This window comes from Tympanuchus pallidicinctus, unplaced genomic scaffold, assembly GCF_026119805.1.
Source record: "Tympanuchus pallidicinctus isolate F22 unplaced genomic scaffold, pur_lepc_1.0 scaffold37, whole genome shotgun sequence".
In the NCBI taxonomy this organism is placed as follows: domain Eukaryota; kingdom Metazoa; phylum Chordata; class Aves; order Galliformes; family Phasianidae; genus Tympanuchus; species Tympanuchus pallidicinctus.
This window is the reverse complement of record NW_026294755.1, coordinates 1,619,875-1,633,941: the sequence shown is the minus strand read 5'-3', so window position 1 is coordinate 1,633,941 and position 14,067 is coordinate 1,619,875. Positions and strand designations below refer to the sequence as shown.

At 54.7% G+C, this 14,067-nt stretch overlaps 1 protein-coding gene across 2 annotated transcripts in view; it reads left to right on the top strand.

The window, feature by feature from the left end:
* Window positions 1-5,774: 5,774 nt before the first annotated feature.
* The window catches only part of MYO1D (myosin ID), a 70,886-nt gene continuing 62,593 nt past the window's right edge, over window positions 5,775-14,067 (top strand). For both annotated transcript variants that reach the window (XM_052699671.1, XM_052699672.1), the window contains exon 1: window positions 5,775-5,976. In XM_052699671.1, the coding sequence (XP_052555631.1) occupies window positions 5,882-5,976 (95 nt within the window). In that variant the 5' untranslated portion in view covers window positions 5,775-5,881. The remainder of the gene's footprint in view (window positions 5,977-14,067) is intronic.

The window sequence follows — 14,067 nt, the reverse complement described above, 5'->3', positions numbered from 1 at the left end:
AAATGTAAAATTCCAATGTTGGGTTTTTGGTTTTCTTTTTTTTTTTTTTTTTTTTTTTTGCTTTTTAAGAAAAGAAATATTTATGTATAGTCTGAAAAAAGGAGGTTGCTTGATTGTCAGCACTACTTCTAATTGAATTCTCCTTGCTTTAACTGGTAACTAATTAACCCAAAGTGAGCAACGACTTCCACAGAGGGAGCTGGCTGGGGTTCAGTTTCTTGGAGTCATTTCTCAAAAATGCATTTTGGAGAAAACTTTCATTCATCCAGAGCTTAGAATCAGAATCATGGAATGGCTTTGGGTGGGCTGGAGGGAACTCAAAGAACATAGAATTACAGAATCATGGTGTGGTTGGGCTGAGAAGATCTTAAAAGTCACAGAGCCGTGGAATCGTGGCATGGTTGTGTTGGAAGGGACCTTAAGGACTGTAGAACCGTGGAATCACAGCACAGTCGGGTTGGAGGGACCTCAAAGAGGTCATTGAATCAGATCACAGTTGGGTTTAAGGGGACCTCAAAGATCAGAGAACCATGGAATCACAGCATGGGTTGAAGAAACCTTAAAGATCATCGAACCATGGAGTGATGGCGTGGAAGGGTTGGGAGGGACTTTAAGAATTGTAGAACCATGGGATCATGGCATGGATGGGTTGGGAGGAACCTTAAATCTCACTGAGCTCCAACCCCCTGCCACAGGCTGTGTTGATCAACATACCCAGTACTTCTCTGAGGGGAAAATACGGCTTGTCCATTGCTGGCAGAGGCTGAAAGCCCAGCATTACGCGTCAGCCAAGGCCTCGCTGTTTTCCCTTTCACTGCTGCACTTCTCAGCCATGCTCCTCTTGTTTTGGGCACTGGCTTCCAGCCTGTGTATGGCTGGCTGCTGCTGTGTGCCCCATAGAGGCAGGGAGGGGAGGAGTGGGGCAGTGATCCATGAGGTCTGTGGGTGCTGTGGCTGCAGGGCGCTGTGCGTCACCTCATAGTGCGCAGTGCTTTCATTCCCTGGGTGCAGTGCCACCCCCAGGTCTTGCCTTGTATTACTGCGGGTCTGAGGACAGGGAAGCACATCTGCTCCCAAGGCAGTGGTTTAATGAGGGAGGGTTGGGAGCAGGCGTTCAAATGGGCAGATAGAATGAACCCAAAAGTCTGTGTCAAACTCTGCCGAATGCCATGGATCAGAGTGCCACGAGATGGAAACCCCAGGGCTGGACGCTGGGCCCTGCGGGAGGCTCAGCCATGAGTGGCTGTTGTTGTCAGTTGTGTCTCGCACAATCCCAGCCTTGTCCTCTCTGTGAACCTTCAGAAATCCTGCGCACTCCTCTCACAGACGTTGGGGCTGGGCTGCATTAGAAACCAGCTGCTGCTGTGCTGCAACTTCTGTTCTGTTTTTTCAAAGGGGCAGGAGAACGTGGCAACCCCAGCAGCACGGGCATCACTCCATGCTCAGCCCTCCTCCCAGCCCGGCCAGCAGCATCTGATTGCATCTAATTGCATCTGATTGCATCTGATTGCATCTGATTGCATCTGATTGCTGGTGTTCTTCAATGGAGTGCAGTGCAACGGGATGCGATGAAATGCAATGAGATGCAGTGCAATGGGATGCAGTGAGATGCAGTGCAATGGGATGCAGTGAGATGCAGTGCAATGGGATGCAACGCAGTGCAGTGAAATGCAATGCAATCCAAAGCCATGGGATGCAACCCAACCCAACCCAACACAGCAGAATTAAATGAAATGCAATGGAATCCAAAGCAAAGCAATGGAGCACAGCACGGCTCTAACCCAGTGCAACATAATGAAATGCAATGGAATCCAAAGCACTGGAACACAACACAGCCCCAACCCCACCCAAAATAATGGAATGCAATGGAATCAAAGCAATGGAACGCAACCCTAACCCAAAGCAAAGCATTGGAATGCAACACAAACCTTATCCAATGCAACACAACAAAATGAAATGCAACGGAATCTAAAGCAGTGCAGTGCAATGCAACCCTCACACAATACAAAGCAATGGAACACGACCCTAACAAAATGCAAAGCAATGCAATGGAACGCAGTGAAATCCAGAGCAAGGCAATGGAACACAACACATCTCTACCCCAATGTAACACAACAAAATGAAATGCAAAGGAATCCAAAGCAATGGAACACAACCCCAACCCAATGCAAACACAACAAAACCCTGGCCAGTGCAAAGAGATGCAGTGAAATCAATGGAATCCAAAGCAAAGCAGTGGAACACAACACAACCGTACCCCAGTGGAGCACAGTGAAATTAAATGCACGCTTCTCAGAGTTGTTCACGTGGCTGCTGCAGCCTGGCCCTTCAGCCTGGGATCCTGACCTGCTGCCATGGGAATTTCCCCATCTCCATTCAGCACAAATGAGCCAGATGTCTGCGTATGATTCCAACACAGGTCACCTGCTCAGACTGGAAACATGCAGGCACTTCTTTTGTCTTATTTCTCGTGCGTGATGGGAAAAGCTACCAGGAGACAGAAAAGCAAAGGTGGTCAACCACAGTGCAGTGGAGACATCTGCTCTGCAGTGCTTCCATTGCCTTTTCCTCCCCTGCTGTCTCCTCTCTGCTCAACTCCACCTCTGTGTTCCCCCCTGCATCTCCACTGATCTTGTGCATTCAGTCTTACTTTGATTAATTCGATCCAGTCAATCCTTTATTCCCCAGTGAAAACCAGAAGTTAAAATAAACCTCACAAATCCGAGCCAATAATTCAGGTGACAGTAATTAGGAAAAACCCTCATCAGGGAGAAAACAGCTGGCAGAGGGGCACGACACAGAGGAAACTTTTTTCCTAAAGCCAAGTGGGAGCGCTGGGCTCAGCCTTTGCTCGTGAAATTAATTATGATGAATTAAAAGAGTCAAAGATGAGCCGCTGCAGCCCGGGTCTCATTGCTGGCCATGAAGAATGAAGGGCTGCACCAAGGAGGCTGGGGAAATCTCCTTCTGGCACAGCAGCCCAGCCGTGCCCCCAGCGAGCCGGGCTGGGTTTGCTGTGCGCAGCCCCTGGTGCTGCTGTGCCCAGAGAGCCTCCGGATCCGTAGCATGGAGCTCTTTCCCAGCAATCCCTCCTCATTTCCAGTCCTGCAGCCCTTTCCAGGCTGGGGAGCCGCCTCTGAACTCCAAAACCAATGACATCACGCTGAAGCCTTCAAGCATGTGATTTCCCAGCCCTGAAATGAAAGCCGTCTCTCCAGGGGAGGCAGAGACTCTGTGCAGCTGTGTGAGAGCAGCTTCCTCTGCCCCGAGCAGCGCTGCGGGGTCACAGAGCCAAGAGAGGAATCCTACCAGGAGCTCCCATCTCGGCTTTGGGACGGTCTCGCTTCCCCACCCCATGGCTACAATGGGACACGCAGAGCACAGCTGGGTTCCTTCCTGGAACCCCCACACTTCTCCTTCCTGACTGCTCTGCTCGGCGCCTTGGAAGCTGCCTCCATCAGAATGCTGGTTGGATGCCAGTCCTGGAAGCACTGGGTGAGGTGCAGCCCAAGGCACCATGCAGCCCTTGACAACGCGCAGCCCATGGCACAGAGCAGCCCATGGCACAGAGCAGCAGATCACCACGCTGATGGTGCTCACATATGTGTTGTCGGAAGCGTCCCGGCACGGCCGTGTGTCTGCTGTGGGATCTCTCATCCTGCAAACACTGCTCTGTTTTATTTCTTCCACATCTCACACCACTGGGTTCCTCGTTCATTTGATGAGAGCTGGGCACAGCCCCACACAGAGGTTGGGGATGGACTGCATCTCCATGCTATTTTTGGCCAAAAATGAGCAGAAAACCCATGGCGGAATCACAGAACCTCAGACCCATGGAATCATCCACGCTAGAGCAGGCCTTCAGGGTCACCGAGTCCAGCAGTCAGCCTGAGCTCTCAGGTCCCACCACTACACCACGTCCCTCAGCGCCATGTCCATGCAGTGGGGATGAAGCACCCCTCTCCATGCAGAAATCTCCCCTGACACCCAACTTAACGCCCCTGATGGGCACCCAGCTGCCCATCAGCACCCCAGGTCCTTTCCCACCGGGCGCCTCTCCATCCTCTCCTCCCAAAGACAAAAGTGGCTTCGTTGGGAACCAAGAGCAGGACGCAGTGCTCACCCTCACTGTACGCCATGCAGTTGGGCTTGGCCCATCCGTGCAGCCTATGCAGATCCCTCTGCCACACGTGGCTGTGCCCTGGAGCTGTGCTGTGCAATTCAAACAGCTCACACTTCATGCAGTGCTTCAGCCCAACCTCTGGAGCCATCTGTGTGACACAGGACCGCCCCCAGTTTACTTCTGCTTAACAACACGATGTCTGAGCCTATCTCAGAGCCCTTAACAAGTGGCTCCAGCAATTAATTACCTACTTCCCTGGACACTTCCCTCTTGCTGTTCCCTCTTCATCGGTGATCTGGATGAATGCTCTCTGGGTGTTGGGGGGGGTGTCCATGGTGCAGCTGCCTCTCAGGTGCCTGGAGACCCACTGTGAACTGGGACACACACCTGGAAGCTGCATCACCCTGCAGCTGGCATCCAGCTGTGCTATGCTGATGTCCAGATGTGCTGCACTCACGCCCAGCTGTGCTATGCTGACACCCAGCTGTGCTGCAGCTGCCCTGCCGGCTCTTGCAGTGCTCAGGTGAGCACTCGCCCTCAGGTGAGTTTGCAGTGCCCCAGCACATCCCTCCCCAGGGGGAATATCTGAGGAAGATGGGGAAGAAGAAACGGAGCACCATTACAGCTCATTAAGAGCAAAGGTCACGTGTTTCAGAGGAGACCAGGTGGCTGATTAATTACAATCAGAGAATCATTAGGGTTGGAAAAGGCCAAGACCCCAAAGTCCGACCCCAGTGCATCCCCACTGAGCACAACCCTCTGCTTTAACACCTTTTCCCACTCTCCCAGCCTCGGCCATGCTGCAGAACAAAGCATTCCCATTGCTTGTCGTCCTACAGCCTCTTGTTGCCAGATTTTGGACAGCCTGTCTGACAGCCCACAGCCCGACCTGCAGAGCCACAGCTGTGTTTTGCAGCTGTTTGGTTTCAGGTCGTGTTTTTGGAAAAGACAACACAACCTGCACCGCTCTGCCCTCAGCACCGCCCCTAACGGAGGGACCTTTGCACTCCTGGCTGCTGTGCCAATATTCGGCTGGGTTGGTGTGTGTGTGCAAGGAGCAGGAGCTTCGTTTGCACTTTGTTAATTAAGCACCTGCAGCAACACGGCATAAAAACGCACCCAGAGGTGCTCCCCTGGAAGGGTGAAACCAATCGGGCGGAAGTGCAGCAAAGTGCCAAAACGGGCAGAATTTGGGGGTGTTCTCTCGAGGTGCTGCCACTGGGCTGCGGGGTCGGGGGATGGAGTAATTAATCACGGTGCTTTGTGCCTGCACGCCCAAACCCACCGCCTCTTCCCCAAAATGCTGCTGAGGTCGCTCTGAGTTCCCCAGTTAACACTGATTCTCTAATTGCCCTTGGGTGACCCAGCTTCCCAGGAGCAGCTCTCTGCTCTACCGCTGTTGCCATCCGTAACAATTCCGGACTTTTTGGGTCTTTCTGATTAAGCGGAGCGCAGTGGGCGGGGTCCTCCCGGCTGCCGCCGTGCCGCGCTCTGCCGGCAGGGGGGGCCATACCCGCTTGCAGCCAGTAGGGGCCGCTCTCTCCTCGCAGCCAACACTCCTCTATGGCCGGCAGGGGCCGCTCTCGCCTCACATCTACCACTCACTGGTGTGGAGGGGGGGGGCCCACCTGAGGTGAGGCGGGGCCGCGCCCCCTCCTCCTCCCCCCCCGCCCTTCGGGGTGCGGCGGCGGCTCGGAGCCCGGCGTCCGCTCACATACACACACATACAGCCGTATACAGCCGTATACACCCGGAACCATGGCGGAGCAGGAGAGCTTGGAGTTCGGCAAGGCCGACTTCGTGCTGCTGGACGCCGTCACCATGCCCGAGTTTATGGGGAACCTCCGGCTGCGGTGAGCGGGGGGGTCTGAGGGACGGCAAGGGGTGTGAGTGGGGTGTGAGTGGGGGGCTTTGAGTGGGGTCTGTGAGTGGAGTTTGTGGGCTCTGAGTGGGCTCTGTGGAATGGTAAGGGATGTGAGTGGGGGCTGTGGGGCTCTGAGGGGCTTTGAGTGGGGTCTGAGGGCTGTAGTGGCTCCCAGTGGGGTCTGAGGGGATCTGAGTGGGGTCTGATGGGCTGTAATGGCTCTGAGTGGGGTCTGAAAGCTCCCAGTGGGGTCTGTGGGATCTGACTGCATTCTGAATGGAGTTTGTGGGGCTCTGAATGGAGTCTGTGGGACGGTAAGGGGTGTGAGTGGGGTCTGTGGGACTCTGAGGGGCTTTGAGTGGGGTCTGAGTGGGGTCTCGGGCTGTAATGGCTCTGAGTTGGGGCTCTGAGTGTGAGGCTCTGAGGTGCAGCGATGGGGTCTGTGGAACTCTGTTGGGATGCTGAGGGTTTTGAGTGGAGTCTGTGGGACGGTAAGGGGTGTGAGTGGGATCTGAGGGCTTTGAGTGGAGTGTGTGGGACTGTAAGGGGCGTTGAGTGGAGTCTGGGGGTTCTGAGAGTGGGGTCAGTGGGACTGTAGTGGCTCTGAGGGGTTTTGAGTGGGGTCAGAGTGGTCTGAGTGGAGTTTGTGGGACTCTTAGGGCTCTGAGTGGAGTCTGAGAAGAGTCTCTGGGATTCTAAGGACTCGGAGAGGCTCTGAATGGGATCTGAGGGGGCTCTGAGTTGGCTTCAAGTGGGGTCTGAGGGACTCTGAGGTGCAAGATTGGGTCTGTGGGACTCTGTTGGGATGCTGAGGGGCTTCGAGTGGAGTCTGTGGGGCTGTAAGGAGTGTGAGTGGGATCTGAGTGGAGTCAGTATTGTGAGTGGGGTCTGGGGGTTCTGTGTGGGCTCTGACAGACTTTTTACATGTTCTGATAGTGATGGGAGTGGGGTAACTGGGGGAAATTCAGGTTAGGTTTTAGGAGGAAATTCTTCGCTCAGAAGGTGGTGAGGCTCTGGTACAGGGAAGTTGTGGTGCCCCATCCCTGGAGGTGCCCACAGCCATGGCTGGGACCCAGGGCAGTGTGAGTGGGGGGCAGCCAGCCTGTGGTGTGGGGTGGGACTGGGGGTCGTGAGGTCCCTTCCAACCCAACCATGCTGTGATTCCATGGTTCTGTGGTCCTCAAGATCCCTTCCAGCCCAGCTCTACTCAGCCCAACCCAAGATTCTATGGTTCTACGACCTCTGAGGTCCCTCCCAACCCAACCCTGCCGTGATTCCCTAATTCTATGATCCTTCCAACCCAACAACTCCGCAGTTATGTGATCCCTGAGGTCCCTGCCATCCCAGCCATACCACGATTCCCTACTTCTGTGCTCTTTGAGATCCCTCCAACCCATCCCTGCTGTGATTCCATGGTTCTGTGATACTTAAAGTCTCTTCCAACCAGAGCTGTTCCACAGCATGCCTTCCAAACTCTGAACTAGAACCCGAAACGTCTCTCCTTGCTGTGTTTATATTCCCAAACCTTGTTTTTTGCTGTTGTTTACTGATGATTTTTGGTTTTAAAAATGAGATGTTTAAGCAGAAATTGCCCTTTTCTGTGGAGATGATAACCGTGACGCAGGTTGCTGTTCTTAGCAGGAAACTTGTAGGTAACAGGCTGTTCTTGGGGTTTATATTCTTTGGTTAATGTGTAATAGGGATCTCGATGAAACAGAAGGATCATCATCAGATAAATAAAGGATCAGCAGGCTTCCATTTGGGACTGGAAGGAACGCGCCCAGCAGCGCCGTCTGCTGTAGTTTTGTCCAAAAGAGCATAAGAACAAACTTCCTATTTGGGATCTTTACGTGTGCTGTGCAGAATTCAGTGCTGGTGGTGCTGCTCTGTGAGGATCCTGGCTCGGTGTCCCTGGGGTGCAGAAGCAAAGCCTGCCCTTGGCCCACTGACCCGTGCTCTGCTTTACGAGCGTTCCCAGCACCGCCGAGTTCTTATGGCCTTACAGCCTTGGAGGTGGTGATTAACAGCAGTTTTAAATCCCGTTCCAGCCAAATTGCAGCCCAGGCTGTGACCGGGGTGGGGGTGTTGTCGGTCCTGTCACGATAGGACGGGGAATCGCTGCCTCCCTGTGCTCCTTGTTGGAGCTGGGTGCTCTGTGCAGCGCCCAGCAGTGCCGTGCTGCGCCGCAGCCATTTTGGCACGGGGTCAGCGGCTGACCCAGATTGGGCTGTGCTGGATGTTGTTCCCAAGCGAGCCCAGATGTGGGAGGAGCTGCAGTCACAGCAGACCTGGGGCACGCAGGGATATTTCCCAAGGGATGTGTGCAGGAGAGATGGGCAAACGGGGCTGCGTGGGGCTGCGGGCGCAGCGAGGATTTACTGCCCCGTCCCCCCTGCTGTGCCTGCTGCTCTGCGATGGTGCACAAACATCACAACCATCTGCCTGGAGGTTCTGTGAGACGTTCCTGGTTTTAGTGCTTATTCACAGCCCTGCAGCTCCTCGAGTTTGGGGCTCTCATGCAGCCCTTGGGTGTTACACAATTAATTGTAAATAAAAGTCATCCGGCCCTTGAATTCCTTTGTCCTGAGTGCGTGGCTGTGATTATTAGTCATCAGAATAATGCAAAGAACTTATGGAAGGCAGCCGCATCTGAGCAGTTTGCATCCGAGTGGCTGATGGCTGGGCTGGCTGTGCTGGGTTGGGTGGCTCAGCTCCTCTCGGGATCCAGGGTTGATGGGAAGACCCCCAAAGAAGGGAATCCCTTCCCGCATTCCCCACCGGGTGCCCCTGTAGGACGTCCTGTCATCACACCATCGTGTGCGGGTCGATGGAGGAGCGCTGGGATTTCACTTTCTGCTCTTCTGCAGTCTTGATCTTACTCTAAAGTGAACGGGCACTTTCTGTGGATGCTGACTTCGTGCTGTGGGTCTCTTATTAGCTGGGCTGAGTTGGCTTTGCACCGGGCAGTGCAGGAAGTGTCTTTTAGTGGGAATATTGCGTGAATGCCTGGTTTCGCTGTGCTCGCAGTGATAAATATTTGTGCTTAATGAACAACTCTTCGTGCCTTTAAGCCGCTTTAATTTCCTCCTCGATGAGATCCGAATATCTGAACTGCTGGCGCGGTGTGGGATGGAGGATCAGCTCTCAGGGCGTTGTGTCAGAATTTGGAATGATTGGAATGAAGATTCCCCCCTCGTCCATCAAAACTCCCCGTGCAGGCTTGGCCAGGCTCCAGCTCATCTTCGTCACGGCCGTGCAGCTCAGTGAGCCCCAATGGCAGAGCTGTGCCAGCAGCAAGGGAACGCTGCGCGGGCAGCGCCTGGAGGCGGCACGTGGGGTCCGTCAGCACCGACCGCCTTCTGAATGGCGCCTGCTGAGGGTCAGCCTGGACATCGGCCCCGTTCTTTGGGCTGACCTGAGCTGCTCTCCCAGCGGTGCCCTTGAGGAGCCCTTAGCTCCTGTCCACAGATGCGCTGCCCTGTGCACGCCTTCAAGCTGCCTGAGCATTTCCCCTCCTGTCCCAAGGACCGAATTCCCTTCCTGCAGCAGATCCTGCTGCTTGGCTGTTGCATCACTGTTTGTCCCTCGGTGCCTGGGCTGTGGTTGCATCTCGGAGGGCTTTCGAAAGGGAGCACGTGGGGCTGGGGCTGACCTTTCTGACTGGCTGGCCTTCCAGCTCCAATGGTTCTGTGCCCATATAAATGCCAGCAGACGCTGCCTGCTCCCCTGCTGATGGCTGCACAATTGTCCCGCTAGGAGGGTCAGCACGCCGTAACAGCTGCTGGTCGTGCTGATCTGCCCCAGTGGTTTCCTGCTTCCGGATGGGATCGGTGCCCACAGGAGCTGGGTGCTCTGAGGGTTGGCTGCCTGAGCTGGGGCTGCTGCTGAGGTGCTCAGAACGGCTCAGAAATGCTGCCTGCATGCTGCAAAGCACGCACCTTTCTTTGCATCCCAGCACGCAGACAGAAGCTGTGCCGCTCCTCCCTTTGCTCACAGGGACAGAAATACCTCCGTATTCTTTGCTCGGGATGTAAACAGCTCCTTGGAACAGGAGCTGTGAGGCTTTGTTGAAAAGTGCTTAGCAATGACAAAAAAATGTTATTTCCGAACGGATTTCTGTAGCTCTGAAGGGTTGGTTGTTTTTTTGTTTTTTTTTTTCTTTTCTTTTTGCAAATGAAAGTCCAAATTTACCACAAAAATGTCCCTGTAACCTCTTATAATTCAAAACATATTACTTGCTTTTCAAAAGCACAGGCAAATTACCAGGGAGGCTTTCTAAAATAAGAGCGAGGGGCAGATGTGTGACTGTGGGCAGCGAGGAGCTTCCTTTGCTGGTCCGTTCTGTGCCCCGCTGCTCTGCGGGTTTTGCACCCAGCAGCGCTGAGTGGTGAGGACACAAAAGGAGGATCTTCGTTTCTCCTTTTCGCGTTAAATGCAGTTTTAATGTCTCCAGCAGAACGGGATTCTCCTGTTGGTTCTCCCCGCTCTCCGGGCAGCGCTGGCTGCCAGGGATGCAGACATTCCTCCAGCAGACATCCCCCAGCCCTGGCAGCTCATTCCCATCTCGTTATCTGAGCCGAAGCCCCCGTGTGAGTTCAGATGGAAGGTGGATGTGTGCGAGCCCCTGGAGGGCGGCAGCAGCCAGGTGTGATAGCAGCAGGTCGGAGCTAATTGCAGAGGCTTCGCTGAAGTTTTTGCAGTCGCTCGATAGGAAGCGTGTTTCCCATTAAGGGCTGACATTTTTGGAGACTCGTGGCACGGGGACAGGCTGCTCAGTGCCCAACCTGAGATGTGCTTTTACCCAGAACTTCTCAGCTGCTTCTTTCCGAAGGGGAGAAACCCAACAGGAGCTCAGGGCTGGAAGCAGAGCCGTGTGGGGCCTCCGCGGGGAGCAGGGAGCATGGAAACCAAGGAGGCTTTGGTGGTGGATGGTGTCTGCACAGCACGGCGTGGGTCACCTCCCTGTGTGCAGGGTGGCCGTGGTGCCAGCACAGAGTCGCGGTGTCAGCAGATGTTGTGGGGAGATCCAGCAGTCCAAAGTGTGGATCTCAGTGCTCTCCTGAATCCTGTGGTCGTTGTTGAGTTATGGGAGCTGCTGAGTTGGGCCGTGGCCGCGTGGGTCCCGTTTGACATCATAACCCTTTTGGTTGTAATTCATTGTCCTCTATCTGGGAATGATTAACATCAGTTACGTGCTGCAAATTTGGTGAACTTTGAGGGCGATTTTTAGGGCTTTGACTAAATTAAAGGAAAGAAACTGCTAGGGGTACATTAACGTCTACCATTAAACCAACGTAAATTGCAGGACGGAGCAAATCAGCAGGCTCTTATGGCCAGGAGGTGCTGGGATGGGGGCAGGCCTGGGAGAGCCCAGGCACTTTGGGATCAGCATTATGGTCTGCTTTCATCCTGACCCTGTTTTGGAATCCCTTCCATCCCAGCCTGCCTGTTAACGTGTCAGAAACCTCCACTAGCAGCTCCCACCCTGTTTGCACATCCTCTGTGCAGCACCAAAGCACATGTTGTACATCTCCATGCCAAAGACTTGGCTCACTGTTAAGTCCCACAAGCAATGTGGGAAAGCTGGTTGGCAAAATGAAACAACCATCACCAGCAGCCCCGACTCAGCCTTACCCGACCCTCCTCAACCCCAGCCCACCTTCCATACGTGGCTGTATTGCCTTGGCTCAGCCCGGAGCGTTCAAGCTACTCGAGCAGCCTGTTTATTTAGTGAGACATTCGATACGGAAGCCGGCAGCACAAACAGCCACGCCGCCCATGATTGCTGTGCAGGAGGGCAGCACAGCGGTGCCCGCTGGTGGGGCGCTGCTGGGAGCTCGGGCGCTTTGGGTTCTGTTGGTTTTATTCAGCTGTGGAGCACCGCTGTGTTCTGGGCGCATCCAGCCCTCCTCTCCTCCTCCCTCACGCTTTGCCATCATGGTGTGCTGCGCTCACTTGCAGGCTTTTCTCCATAGCGATGAAAGCTGAAAACCTCTCTTAATAAGAGTGAAGATGGCTGCGCCCCGGGAGGACGTCTTTTAAGCAAAACAATGGTTATGCTCAGAGCCGCGCCGTGAATCACGAGCGGCCGCGCTGAGTGCTGCTCTGCCATCAGCCCCTGGCCGTCCGCCGCCGCACCAACTCTGTGCTGCCTGTGCTGTTGTCCCTTGGGTTCCCTGGGCAGAGCCTGGATGGCCGTAACATCGCCTTTGTGCGGGATGGGCAGCAGCTGCCTGTCCCCTCGGATTGCTTTCTGCTGGGCCCTGTGGAAACTTAATTAGAGGATGTGTTTGCAGTTGGGGTGTGATACCGAGCCCGTTGTTCCAAACTCACTGCCAAATATGCCAGCAGGCATTTCTGGGGGAGCCTGGGGGTCACTGCTGGTCACGTGGAGGGGGCAGTTCTGCTTCTGTACTTGGGCTCTTCTCCAAGGGGACTTCAATTGCCCGGCTCCCAGCTCAGCAGAGGTGCAGGCAATGCCTCTGTAGCACAGACTCCCCTTCCTCCCCCCCTCTTTCTTTCTTCCCCCTCTCTTTCTTCCCCTCTTATTCTTTTTCTCCTCAAGAAAGTCAAGGCAGCCTGGAACAACGTGTGGAGCTGATGGGTGGTTCCTGGTGGGTTTTCCTTGCGATGCCCTCTCAGCCCCGTTAGCTGCACTTCCATTAGGGACTCCTGACACCAACTGATAGTTGTGGGAGAGAGCTTAGATAGAATCAGAATTTGAAGTGCTTGCGCACTGGGAGGAAATCGCCTTCGTGCTCAGCTGCTGGTCAGGGCAGCGGCTCAGTGGGAGCAGGAGGACATCGCTGCACCAGGTGGGTTCCATGCATGCTGCTGACACAGGATTTCTCAAGCAATGTGGAGGGGCTGCGCTGCAGTGCTGTGTGCTCTGGGAGCAGCTGGCTGCTGCTGGGCCCTTCCCTGTGCGCTCAGGCTGTGGGGACAGAGCTGGACAGGAGCTGGGTGCTGTCAGAGCAGCAGAGTGCATCTCCCTGCCTCCCTCCCTCCTTGACTCCCTCCCTCCCTGCTCAAAGCTCTCCTGCCTGCAGGTGCTGCAGCTCACTCAGGGCTGTTTGTTGCCCTGGTTTCCTGCAGAGCTCCCTGGTGCCCGCGCTGTGCTGTGCTGGATGGAGCTGTGAGGAGCAGTGCCTGTGGCTGCAGCCCCTCCTGGCAGTGAGTTGTGCTGTCAGACTTTTGTCTTTGAAGCAGACTTTTGTTTGGGTGCCTCGCTGGGCAGTCTGTCAATGGCTGAAATAATACCTTGATCCCACAGTGTGCAGGGCTGCCAGAAGTCCTGCCGGTTCCACAGCCGCCAGCGATGAGCTGCCTTTGCTCACACTGCAGCTCGTTTTGCTCCCCTTGGCCCTTCCTGCTGCAGAGCTGTGTGTGCAGGCCGGGCTGGTTACCCATTCACGGCTGCTCGCTCTGCTCCTTTGGGCCCAGCTCTGTCTGTCTCCCTCCAGCAGAGCTCCCCGTGCTCTCGCTGGGGTTCAGTGCTGGGTAGAGCAGCAGTGCGGAGCGCCTGCACGCCTTGGGGCTGGGCAGCAGTGCCCAGCTGGATGGCTGCGCTGCTGCTGGCGGCTGAAGGCGGCGTGTTCTGCACTTGGTGATGATGGGGAGAGGAGGCGAGCGGCTGTGAAGCAGCTCAGGGTTTGTGGGGCTGTGATAGAAGTGCTGTTGTAAATGGGCAGCGGCTTGTGAAGGGCTGCGGTCTGCTGATGTGGGTTACGGGGTGGACAGTGATGTAATAAGAAGCATTCTTCAATCTGCTAGAGTCCTTTCCGAAGAGGAGGAATTGGTCTCTTGTGAGTTTTTTGATTATTTCTTTGGGTTGTTATAAGGGTTGCAGGGATTTGTTGAATAGCAGCGTGCTTTGTGTGCTCCTGGGTTATCTGGGAAGAAAATGCTTCAAGTTGTGGTAGCATTAAGCAACTGTCAGCCAACAAGCTGTGATTTGGGGATGGGTTCCACTGCTAGGCCAACATGGTGCTGATTTGGGAATGGTTGCCACTGCTTGGACCGTGTGGAGGTGATTTAGGCATAGGTTCCACTGCTTGGCTCATGGAATGGTGATTTGGGA